This window comes from Gambusia affinis, linkage group LG24, assembly GCF_019740435.1.
Source record: "Gambusia affinis linkage group LG24, SWU_Gaff_1.0, whole genome shotgun sequence".
Taxonomy (NCBI): domain Eukaryota; kingdom Metazoa; phylum Chordata; class Actinopteri; order Cyprinodontiformes; family Poeciliidae; genus Gambusia; species Gambusia affinis.
The window spans coordinates 3,078,364-3,090,643 of NC_057891.1; the positions used below are offsets into that span (position 1 = coordinate 3,078,364).

General features: G+C 46.5%; 1 protein-coding gene across 9 annotated transcripts; it reads left to right on the forward strand.

Annotated features, from left to right (window-relative positions):
* The first annotated feature begins 229 nt into the window (after positions 1-229).
* Positions 230-11,988, forward strand: lrrfip1b (leucine rich repeat (in FLII) interacting protein 1b). 9 transcript variants are annotated; one of them, XM_044109585.1, is made up of 19 exons: positions 230-903; positions 1,999-2,085; positions 3,065-3,082; positions 3,161-3,208; positions 3,743-3,787; positions 3,867-3,917; positions 4,279-4,356; positions 4,467-4,502; positions 4,581-4,706; positions 4,801-4,971; positions 5,044-5,136; positions 5,430-5,522; positions 5,857-5,949; positions 6,855-6,975; positions 9,835-9,884; positions 9,968-10,079; positions 10,153-10,232; positions 10,315-10,419; positions 10,490-11,988. In XM_044109585.1, exons 1-19 carry the CDS (start codon positions 814-816, stop codon positions 10,598-10,600), a joined length of 1,608 nt encoding a protein of 535 aa, XP_043965520.1. In that variant the 5' UTR covers positions 230-813; the 3' UTR covers positions 10,601-11,988. The 9 variants fall into 9 exon arrangements, 1 of the variants encoding a protein (XP_043965520.1); XR_006369926.1 differs by lacking the exons at positions 10,153-10,232; positions 10,315-10,419; positions 10,490-11,988 and having other exon boundaries at positions 7,284-9,884; positions 9,968-10,066; XR_006369927.1 differs by lacking the exons at positions 10,153-10,232; positions 10,315-10,419; positions 10,490-11,988 and having other exon boundaries at positions 3,164-3,208; positions 7,284-9,884; positions 9,968-10,066.
* Positions 11,989-12,280: the final 292 nt, after the last annotated feature.

Here is a 12,280-nt window from a genome sequence, read left to right on the forward strand (position 1 = left end):
TTTGATATTAATCTCAAAATTGTTGAATTTTTTTGGCTGAAATGTATTCTTTTTTTCTATCTGCAATGGTCCTAATACGCCGTCGTATTTTAATATTTTAGACCTCAATTGGTCTTGGAAAAATGACCTTTTAATACCCTGATTCCGTTTCCGGTGGCTATGTTTTCATTTTCTTATCGTCGCGGGTTACCGGCTCTTAATTTGTAGGGGTACTTCCGCCGCGCCGGAGTTCCGCGCTAGCTGCGTAGCGGTGACGGAGCGGCGACGCGCCTCTCCTCCGCAGTGGATCCGTGTCTCCGGGCTCCGGTCTCGGTGCGGCAGCGGCTCACCTGACCGCGGCACGGCGCTCTGCTCTCGGCTGCCGGAGCTCCGCCGCAGCGGCCCGAACTGGGGGGCGGATTAGCGGGCCGACGGGCCACTGAGCAACCCGGACTCTAATACTCACCCTGACGCTGGTCCGGTTCGGTGGTCTGACTGGGAGCAGCTAACCGCCGTCTGCAGCGGCAGAACGGACCCATCAGCACCGAACCGCATTAACAGACCCTCTAATTTTACAAGGAAACGGGATAATCATGGGTTCTGGAGAGTCCGGGTCACAGGTCTGAGTGATCCGGACTAAATCAGAACCAAGGTAATATTACGGCTGCAGGTACAGCTCTGAGGGATGGGTCCATCAGGACTCGGAACCGAGACAAGGTGACCGAACTGACGGGTTTAACACTGGAACAAGGCCGTTCTGCTGCTGCTGCACCTCCAGAACCGCATGTCCCGAACCTCAGGAGAGCTCGGCTGCAGGTAGAGCCATCCGGAACCATGGGAACCCAGGGCCCTGGCCGGAAGAGGATTCCGAACCGGGACAAGCTGGCTGCGGAGGAGGATGCGCTGAGCCAGATAGCGCGAGAGGTAAAGATCATCATCATCTTCATCATCATCAATAAACATGATGGGTAATCAGACAGGCTGATTATCAGAATGATCAGTAATAAACAGGCTGATTAATAATGAACAGAATGATCAATGATAAAATAGATAATCAATAATAATCAGGCTGATTGATGAGATCAAATGTAACTGGTTTATCGGGAATTAAAATCAGCATTATTCTTATTTATGAGGATCATCAGGTGATCCTGGATCCATTAAGTCTATGAGGGACCATCAGAACCAGAACCAGAACCACCTGTAATCTCATCCTCCCTACAGTCAGTGGAACCTGAACGACTTTTCAGTGGATCAACCAGATCCAGTCAGTCGGTTCGACTACTGAGGTCTAACCAGTTTGGCTCAACCAGTTGGTCCAACCAGTTGGGTCCAGCTAGTTGGTCCAACCAAAGGCTGAAACCAGTAGTTGACCAGTTGGTCCAGTCACTCAGGTTCCACCATCGGGTCCATAAAGCTGATTATTGGTATAACTGGGTATCAATGAGGCTGATTGGGTATGACTGTGATGCTGGTCTCCTGCTGGTACCGTCTGGTCCTGTCTGTCCTCAGACTGGTTCTGGTCTCTGACCCAGATCCAGTCAAAACCAGCCATAAACTGGGGGGTCTCCTCCTCCCACTGACCTACTGGGAGCAGCCACAGCAGACTGGTTTGTTACTGGGAGTGTCTGACCTGCTTGCTGTAATCCAGTGGAGCTCCAGTAATAATCCACAGCTCAGACAGCATCATCATCTTCATCTTCATCACAGGACTGAAAACGTAAAATAAACAGATTTCACATCAACTAGAGATAAAAATCATTACAAATGAAATTAATCAGGAATTAAAAGAAAGAAACATGTATTTATAAATAAAACGTTTCAGTTTAAAGATAATTTATTCATATAAATAATGTTTCAATGTAAAAACACTGAAACATGGAGCCGCTCTGTCTCCCCCTGCTGGCCGCCGCGGTAATAACACCCAGCTTTTGTGAAAAAAAGTTTCTTTCCTGTTTTTATGTTTGATTGATTATTGATGATTGGTAATATCTGCTGATGGATGAATGTGTTCCACAGGCTGAGGCCCGGCTGGCAGCGAAGCGAGCCGCCAGAGCCGAGGCCCGGGAGATCCGGATGAAGGAGCTGGAGAGGCAACAGAAGGAGGTGAGCGCTCTTATTCTGAAATCAGCTCTTGTCGGGGTTATTGATCCGACAGCTGATTGGATCACAGATCAGTCTGTCAGGACGGGTCAGAGCAGCTGATGGGGTCATGTGATAGCAGGTCAAAGGTCAGGATGAAAGGATCAGGATCAGCTGCTGCGGTGAGTTTAATTAAAACTTTACAGTTTATGATGAAACCAAACAGGTTCTGAAGGTTCTAAAGGCTCTGGGTCCTTTGTTTCATGGTTACCGTGGAAACAAAGGAGATTAACTCTAGACTAAGAAGAACTTTGTACAGGATCAGAACCTGGGAAACCAACAGGAAACCTGGAAAATGATCAAAATTAATCAGGAGAAAAACTGCAGAAAATAATCCAGAATAATCTGAGATAAAATCTGATTTTTGAGTAAAAATAAAGAAGTGTTACAGCAAAACCTGGAAGAAAACAAAAAGGAAAAAATTAGGCAAAAATACAGAGAAATAAAAAAATGATCAAATCTTAATAAAATCTTATTTAAAAGGATTTAAGGAAAACAGAGAGAAAGAAGTAGAACAAAAATAATTAGAAAAATAAGTTTTTTAAAAGTTGATCAACTTAATTTTGATCATCAAAGATTAATGTTGATATTTATTTATTTATTAGATGGAGTGACTTAATTATCCAGTAACAACAGTATTAATTAATTTATTTATCTAGTTTTGAATAAAATGTTTTCCATCCAAGATGGAAAATATCAGAAAAAATCCAGAAAATTAGAGAAAAAAATCAGCAAAACTGATAAAAAAAAAGAAGTGAATCCAGAACTTTTAAAGAACTTTGAAACATTATTTATACTGGTTCCGATCCAGTGGAACCAGCCTGACTTCCTCCTCTTGTTTCCTCCTCCTCCTCCTCCTCCTCCTCCTCCTCCTCCTCCTCCTCCTCCTCCTCCTCCTTCTTCTCCTGCTCCTTCTGCTCCTCTTCCTCTCCATGTGGTGCAGCTGTTTCACAGCACCAAGGTAGGTCCAGTTCTCCCAGTTCTCCCAGTTCTCCCAGTTCCTGTTCCTGCCTCTAACCCTCTGGTCTGGTCTCCTCAGAAGTATTATGGTCTGGATAACAAGTGGGGTCACATCGAACAGTGGATGGTAGGACCGGTTCTGTCCAGCAGAATCTCCTTCACAGCTCCAGTGTGGCGGGTCCGGTTCTCCTGGTTCTGGTGGAACCGGGCCTCCCACTGAGAACTGCTGCAACCAGAGGAGGCTGCATGTTGTCTGTTCTGCACGCGCTCAGTAGGGTTCTGATCCCGGTTCTGATCCGGGTTCTGCATGCTCCGCTTTGCACCAGATGATTATTGAATTATTTTATTCATGTCTGCTGCTTTTTATTTATTCCATTTTTAAAAATGTTTTTATTGTTTAATATTCTTTATAACAGAAACTTTGACTTTAGTTTATTTTAAAATGTTAAAACAGAAAATGTTTAACAGAAAACATCCTCTGTTTTAAAATCAGATTCACCTCCATGCTGTGAATTCAATCCCTGCTCGCTGTCTGTCAGGCTGTTTTCCCTGTTTTCTGTCTGTCAGGCTGTTTGTCCTGCTTGCTGTCTGTCAGGTGAACCTTCTGAAGACTCCTTCTTCTTCTCCTACTTTAACACGTTTCTTCTTCATGGCCTTTCAGGAGGACAGCGAGCGTTACTCTCGTCTCTCTCGGAGACACACCTCGGTCTGTATCTCTTCTTCTCTTTCTTCTTCTTCTTCTGTTTGCTCTCAGCTGCAGTGATCCTGTAATCGTTTGTCTGTAGATCTCTGATGATGAGGAGAGAATGTCTGTGGGCAGCCGGGGCAGTTACCGGGTGAGTGGACCAGAAAGCAGCTGGAGGTTCGGGTTCATTGGACTATAATCCAGCCCGGCTCCTCTGGATGCAGCTCAGTAAACAGACCTGAGGGAAGGAACTGGTCTAGATTAGTCAGAACTGGTCTGAACTGGTGTTTCCTTGCCCTGTTTTGTTAGGGACAAGAACCAAACCAGTTTAAAACTATTTGAACCAGTATGAACCAGTCTAAGCCGGTCTGAACAGATCTGAACTGGTTCTAACATCTTTCTATAGCTCTGATAATCTTCATCCTTCCTCTTCACTAACACATTCTTCAATTCTTTCCTTTCTCGTTTCCTTTCCTTGTCTCCCGTCCTTCCTGCCCCCTCTTCCCTCCCAGCCCTCGGACTACGGTGGCCTCCTGGCCTCCAGCTCTCGGGCCTCCTCCAGGGCCAGCTCGGCCCGGGCCAGCCCTGTGGTGAGAGAGTTAACGCCCTCTGGCTCCCTCTGCTGGCTCTCTGGGGTGTTGCAGGTGATGAAGCTGATTGATTAGATTGGTCGGTTACTGATCAGGTTTTGTGTGTACAGGTGGAGGAGAGGACGGACCGGGAGTTCACTGACAAGGTGAGGTCGCTGACCCTGGGCTGGTCAGACAAAATAGAGGCGGTCCTCAGAGTCTCTCTCTCTCTCGCTCTCCCTCAGGGCTCCAGGACGGCGTCCACGCTGTCCGCCGCCACACTGGCCTCGCTGGGCGGCGCCTCTTCACGCAGGGGAAGCTGTGACACGTCGTTCTCCGTGGAAACGGAGGCCTCAATCAGAGAGATGAAGGTACTCCAGCTATCAGCCTGACCACAGACCTGGGCACTCCGGTCCGGTCCGGTCAGAACCAACAGGACTGATCATGTGACCCGTGCCCGTGCAGGACTCACTGGCGGAGGCGGAGGAGAAGTACCGCAGGGCCATGGTGTCCAACGCTCAGCTGCACAACGACAAGACGGCGCTGATGTTCCAGGTGGAGAACCTGATGGAGGAGCTGAGCGACGTGGAGGAGCTGCTGTGGGAGGCCCGGCGCCGCTGGGACGACGCCACCAAGGTGAGGAAGATGATGATGATGATGACGATGATGATGAAGGTTTAGTTAGATCTTGGTCTGATGTCTCTCCAGGAGCTGGAGCGTGAGCGCCAGGCCCACAGCGTCCTGAAGGTCCAGTTCAATCAAACAGAGGAAACTCTGAGGCAAACCAACGAGCTGCTGACGGTGAGACACAATCACTGGAGTGGCCTAGTCAAAGCCCTGACCTGCAGCCTGACCTTCATCAGGTTGTTCCTGCTGGAGAACCCTCCATTGTTTCTGAATGAAATCAGTTCTGTAGAGAAGAAAGGGTCAAAGGTCACCCTCTGATGGAGGGTGTGATTACTTTTTCCTTCCTGCTGCATTTACTTAACACACTTCAGATTCATCATCTTGTTCCACCTAAACTAACTCTTCCTGTTTCCTGCTCCTGACCTTCCTCTTCCACCTGCTGCTCTCTGCTGCCCTCTGCTGGGCAGGAAGTGTCTGATCTGCGTCAGAAGAGCAGCTCCTACCGGCAGGAGATCTCTGACCTGCAGGAAGCTCTGCAGTGGAAGGAGAAGAAGATCGCGGTAGGGCGCTGCTCTTGTTCCCAGAGGCAGAGGAACCAGAACCAGAACCAGTCCTCTGGTCCTGCTCTGAACATTTGGTCCCAGGACTTAAGATACATCCAGAGTGATGCCTCCCTCTGCTACCATCTGTGCAGAGCCACCATGATTGACTGAGTTAAATCAGTGGTAGATATGTTTGGAGCAGTCTTTACTTGACAGGAAGAGAACAGAACCAAGGAAGGTTGTTTGGTTGTTTTCTGCCTCTGAGAAACGTCTCCAAGCTGTTTTCCTCTGTTTCCTGTTTCCTAACCTTGTTTCCTCTCTAACCTCCTTCACTACCTCCTTCCTGCGTCAGGCGTTAGAGCGCCACAGAGAAATCTCTGACATCGTTCGGATCGAACGCGACCGGCTCACAGATGAGGTTGTCCAGCTCCAAGACTCACTGAAGGTACCAGAAAAATCCAACTACGGCTTTGACCCAGCAGAGATACAGACACCTGGCGATGAAGATCCTCGGGTTTTCTTTCAGGACCATTGTTTAGTCTATCTGCCAAAGGTTCCTCTTCCACAGGAACAACAGTTTGGGGGTTGTAGGGGGCCTTACTGTGGAACCTTGTTTCCTTTAGCAAATCCATTGTTAGCCTGCTATACACCCAGAGGGCATCTTCTGGATGATCAAAAGCTTTAAAAAAGTTAAACAAACCAACAACAGAGCTCTAGAATTGCTCAATAAAAACTTAGCATTAAGGTTCTGGAGTGGCCCAGCAAGAGTCCACATCTGAATCTGTGGAGGAATCAGTTCAGTGTCGAGAACAAGTTCACTGTAACAGCAGACTACGTGTAGAGATTCCCTGAGCTCAAAGGCTCCACCACAGATTCAGACAGGAACCATATAGAGGATAAAGACCCCCACTTACTCTGGCGTACTTTGGCCCGTGACGGCCCACTTGTACTTGAGTTGGACTCAGTTTGGATGTCTACCGTAAACCTTAATTTTTGTGGCCTTGTACGCCTGAGATCTTGCATCCGATCCTCAAATGTCACTGACCTTTCAACTGCTGGATGGATCCCTGCTCATTCATACAGTGGAATTACTTCTTGTTATGTCAGTAAGTTTTCAAGGACCTGGCCTTAACCCATTCATTTCATTCAGGTGTTTCAGAGCAGGGTTGCATTCAAAAATTATCGAACAGTGACATTTGAGGACTGGAATTGCGGATCCCTTTGAGACGTCATATTGGTTCTGAGTCCAGCAAGAGTATGGGCAGAAGTTTGCAGATGTTACTCTATTAAGGCACCAAGGAGCCACAAACTGTCTTCCAAGTTACCAAGCTACGACTCTCTGCCCAACAGACCCATGGAGTGGTCATCTCTCCTGACACCGCTGCCAACGGCGATGCAGACCAGACTGAAAAGGAATCTCCCTCCCTCATGGCTGAGGACTCGCCTCACAGCAGGAGAGAGAGCATGCTCGGTAGGAAGGAGTAATTGCTTATTTTACTAAAGTTTTCAGACATCTAACCAATCCTTTGATTTCCTTTAATCATCACTTCTGGACAGGAGACTAGAGTGCATGAAGTCGATGATTGACCTGTGCATGTTTGGTTTTTAATCAGCTCTTGATGTCGTGGACCTGATCCTGAAGAAAATCCGAGCTACTGTTCTCCTGTAATTCCTCTGTGATCCTCCTTTTCCTATTGACTGGTTAATCTCCTACTCTCTGTTTTCCTTCCTGAATGTCGACACTGTTTGGTCTTCCAACGTCTCTTCATGGTCTTTCAGGGAAGGCTTCACAGCAGCAGCCAGCAGATGGCAGCAAAACCCCTCAAAATGACCCCAAAGACAACAAGAGGTCACTGCCACAGAACATGATCTCTGTGAGCGACCAAACCAGACCATCCAGAGAAAAACAAAGACCAACTGAGAAACATCCAGGCAGAAACCGACAAACACGGAGCAAGGCAGGTAAAAAGGATCCGACCAAAAAGCTTCCTGTGAGAGCCGACGGAAATGAGGCAAACAAGAAACAGCCTAGCAAAGAAGATCCAGCTCAGAAAGTCTTCAGATCCAGACTTGTTCCACCGCGATCTGCTAAAGACATTATCCTGGGTTACCGAGCCATGGTGTTGGGCCTTTCAGCTGCTGTGAAATTGAACTCTCCATCTGAGGAGGTGGTAACACAGGACGTCTCTTTGGCTCTGCAAAGCGAATCGTCTTCCTCTGAAACAAACTTTGAACAAAAGCATATGAGTACTTCAGATCTGGGATCCCAAAGTCAAGATGAAGACAGGAATGTGGAAAATGAAATTTCAGGTTTCAGTGAAGAAGATCCCAGCCTTAAAGCTGCAGCAGAGTCCATCAAGTCAAAGGTTGAGGCTGCAGGTGGTGAAGAAGGCTCCATCAGGAGGACAGAAGCCAGTCCAGAAACCAAAGTACATTTCACATCTCCTCCTGAGAACCAAAGCACTGGAGAACCACTCCAAAGAGCTGCTCAGGTGCACAAAACTTGCCCTGAAAGCCCAAAGAGAACACCCCCCTTTCCTCCAGAAGAAATGTGGACCAGTATGGTGATGACTGTTCAAGATTTGCTCCAAGGACTAGAGGATAAACCAGGGTTTGTAGTAGAAATTTCAAGAATCTTCTCAGAAATCCTGATGTATCTCCACCACTGGATCTCAGATTTGGAGAACACACTAAGGAACAGAGTAGGACGTGAGTCCTGTCTGAATGATGGAGGTGGACATGAATCAGTGTGGCCACTGAGGGGAACCAGACTCTCCACGTGGCTTCTGACAAGCCTAGCCAGAGAAACAGCAGAAGGTTCTGGATGTGAAGAAGAACATCTGGCTGGATGTTCTTCATCACCAAGAGTCAGTTCAGCCAGAGAAAGGATGGAGGACCCATCTGGTTCCTCAAGCAGAGTTTGTTCAACTTCTCATGATCATTCTACCACTAATGACGAAGGAGAGATGAGGTCTAGAGACGTGCAGCTAAAAGCTGACTCAGAAACCAGTCCACCTGATTCTCCTCTAAAAACCATCTCTGGAGATTTTGTTTTTGTTGACTTGCATTTTTCTGAATCTCACAAGACCTCAACAGACTCCAGGTCTGACAGTCAAACTCACGTTCTGACTTCTGTCAAAGACTCAAAGGAGCTTGGAGGAAACCGCAGTTCATCAGCACACTCCAGTGTTGGACAAAGTTCCTTCGTCAGGAGGTTTATGGATGTGACCGCTGAAGAAATCAAGGCCTTGGCTGTTCCTGAGCTGGCTCTGGTGGGCCTCCAGGAGGGACGGCGGCTGGACCGGTCCAGTGTTGATTCTACTGAGGAGCTGTCGGTTGGAGACATGGACAGCTGTGAGGAGGCTGATGAAGAAGAGGAGGTCCTACTGCTTCCACCACAGCAACAGAACCGATCCACCATAGAGGAAGAGGTCCAGGTTATCGCTCCATCGATGGGCACCATGGAACCAGAATCAGAACATGAAGAACCCGGATTGGACAGCAGGGAAAATGACAACACAGATTGCAAGCTTTCATGAGCTCAGGAGCGCCCTCTGCTGCTGGTTTTCATGAACATCTAACACGTTCATGTTCAAATGTTTATGTTAGAAGAAAACATGTTGACTGGTAGTTTTGGCTAGAGCCAGAAGAAAGCAGAGACTCACATCAAGAGTTAGGATATAGAAATCTAAATGTGCTGAGTGACCGTTGAAGGTTTGGAGTGACGGATAAAGATGGGGAGTGACCAATGAAGGAGTGAGTGATGAAGGTGCGTCAGATGAGAAGGTAGCTTTGAATGTGTTGGAATGACTAATCTTCTGAATATAACATGTAAGTTCCTACTGAGAAGATGTGTTCCTGAAAAACAAGATTAGAAAAGTTTTCATGTCTGGTAATAAATGTTTATCTGAATCCTGGAGTTGTTTGTTTTGGTGGTTTTGTTCCAGTCATCAGTAGATGATGTTCTCCACACCTGAAGGGTAAGCTGACTTCCTTCTCCGTGTCTCCAGATCACATCAGAAATCAGGAGAAGTTGAGATAAAATGATTGACAGTTAATTTTTAATTGTTAACCATAGTTAAAGTAATTAATTTTCATTAAATCAAATTGGAGATAATGATCACTTCCCCAGCTGATGATCTCACCATGAGGGTCCAAAGCTCCATCCAGTGAGTCTTAAGCTAAGGAGTGGCATTCCTCAGAGCTGTGCTGTTGTTGCAGATGGAGTTCTGACTCTGTGACTGCAGTCGTCCATCTCACCTCATGGAGCTTTGACCTTCAGGCTGACCTTCAGGGATGTCATTGATTGTTGCTCTCTGTTTCGTTTCAGAGCTTCGGATGAAGAAACTGTTTGATGACAGAGAAGGTTTACGGGATCAGGTTCGATCTGGAAACCTTTTGGTTTAAAGACTAAACAGGCCGAAACATCTTCTAGAAAATGATGTTAATCTGTGAATGTTCAGGTCAGACTTCTCCAGTCTCAGCTGGATCAGAGGAACGGGGTGGATGGAGCCCAGAACCCAGAGCAGAAGCCCCAGGAGAACGGCATAGACCCTCATCTGCTGGACCTGCAGAGTGAGTTCCTGGCCAGGTGTGATGTTGATCTGCTGCAGGATCCATCCTGATTCCTCTGCTTGGTTTCCACCAGGAGACGCCAACAGGCAGATCAGTGAACTCAAGTTCAAGCTGGTGAAATCTGAGCAGGAAGTCACGACTCTGGAGCAAAATGTGAGCCTTCATGTTTCCACCGGTTCATTTCCACTCGGTTACTCCAGCCTTCAGTCTGAACCTGGACGGATTTTGTCTTCAGGTGTTGCGCCTTGAGGGTCAGGTGTGTCGCTACAAGTCGGCGTCTGAGAATGCTGAGAAGATTGAAGATGAGCTGAAGGTGGAGAAGAGGAGACTGCAGAGAGAGGTGAGAGCGCCTCCTTTGGTTGGTTTTCTGTGCAGACCGGTTCTGGTTAAAATCGTACGGCTCCTTCCAGCTCCGTTCAGCTCTGGACCGCATCGAGGAGCTGGAGGTCAGCAACAGCCACCTGTCCAAGCGTCTGGAGAAGTTGAAGGCCAACAGGAATGCCCTGCTGGCCCAGCAGTGAAGCTTCGTCCTGGGCCGGGTCTTCAGACAGCCGTACCAGGTCCAGAACATTTCAGAGACACTTGTGGACAGAAGACAATCAGAACCAGGCGGTGGAGGAGCTGAAGATGAGACAGGATGCTCAGGGTCGTCCAAAATGTTTCCTTTTCTGAATACTTCTGATCACAATCATCTCCATCCATCAGCCCATCAGTCCAGTGAGAGTAGGTTCTGATCCGGTCAGGTTCTAGTAGACAAATAATCCAAACAGCTCCCAGGCTCCGCCCCCTCCCTGCTCTGATGCACCTCCTCCTGGGCTGCTGGTGACCATGTTGACTGGAGACTCTATGGCACATTTTGATTGGTTGTTGAAGGAACCAAAGTTACTCTGAATCTGATCCCAGTTCTGTGGTTTTGTTTCTCTTCAGTGACTGGTTCAATCTGGTTCAATCCAGTTCAAACCGGATCAAACCAGTTCTAACCGGTCTGGACCTTTAGAGTTAGTTTATATTTTGTTCTCTGTTTTCTCTTCTGTTTTTATGTTTTCTTCTGGAATATCGTTTAGTTTTTTTCTGACTTATTTTATATCATTTTAGGTAGTTCTTCATCACAAACCGGATCAAGCTGGTTCTAACTGGTCTGGACCTTTAGAGTTAGTTTATTGTTTAGTTTCTGTGTTTTTCTCTGTTTTTGTTTTCTGCTGAAATATCGTTGTTTTCCCATTTCTGACTAATTTTATTTTGATTTCAGTTTGTTTTTCCTCATGAACCAGATCAAACTGAGTCAAACCGGATCTAACTGGTCTGGACTCTGCAGATTTAGTTAATATTTTGGTTTATGTGTTTTTCTCCTCTTTTTTTTCTCAATCGTTATTATCTCCTTTCTGTGACATTTAGTCTGGTTTTAGTTGTTTCTTCTCAGACTGGTCAGCCGGTTTTAACCAGTTACTAGTTTAGTAGTTCTTCATTTTTTTGTCTGGTGTTATTTTTGAAACACTTCTGTTGGCTCATCCTTGCTTATTGTTGCAAATGGATGAACTCCAGGCTAAAAGTGGAACTTTGTGACAAATGTCTCTGAAACTCATCCGGTCCGGACAGAACCAGTTTGGACCAGCAGGGAATGTAGCCCCGCCCACTTTGCTGTTCAGGATGCACAGGGGGGCGTGGCCTCTGGACTCACCTGTATGATTGGACTATACCTGACAGCCAGGATGTAACAACAGCAGCTTTAGATGAATGAAGGGTTCTGATCCTGGAGCTGAACAGAACCGAGCCAACACAGCTGACTGACAGCCAATCACAGCGCAGAACCGTAACAAATGAATCCCAGTAAACCCATCGTCATGACGATACAAACATTTTAGATTCACTGCTATTTATTGTGAAAAATAAAAGGTTTCAGTTGGAGAGACGTGAAGCTGTGACCCGATTCCATGTTGAGTTTCATGTTCTGCTTTTTGTTCTAATTATTATGTAGATTATTAATATTCTCTCTGCTGCTGCTCTTTTCTTTCAGATGAACAACCAGGATTTAAATCTGTCATTTTATCTGGTGAAAAGTGCAAAAAATGGATTATTAAAAAGCAGAATGATTACATAATAAGATAGTTAAAGTTAAAGGTTTTAAGTTAAACCTTAAAAGAAATCATAAAATGTATTTTTGCTTGTGTTTCCTGCTCTCCTCTGTCCTCAGCTGTTCTGGT

Bases quoted from the DNA above. Each gene is read 5' to 3' on its own strand.
- lrrfip1b (XM_044109585.1), top strand. From the start codon at position 814: ATGGGAACCCAGGGCCCTGGCCGGAAGAGGATTCCGAACCGGGACAAG. The intron at 4,707-4,800 runs GTACTCCAGCTA...GTGCCCGTGCAG, and splicing joins CCTCAATCAGAGAGATGAAG to GACTCACTGGCGGAGGCGGA. The intron at 10,233-10,314 runs GTGAGCCTTCAT...TTTTGTCTTCAG, and splicing joins TCACGACTCTGGAGCAAAAT to GTGTTGCGCCTTGAGGGTCA.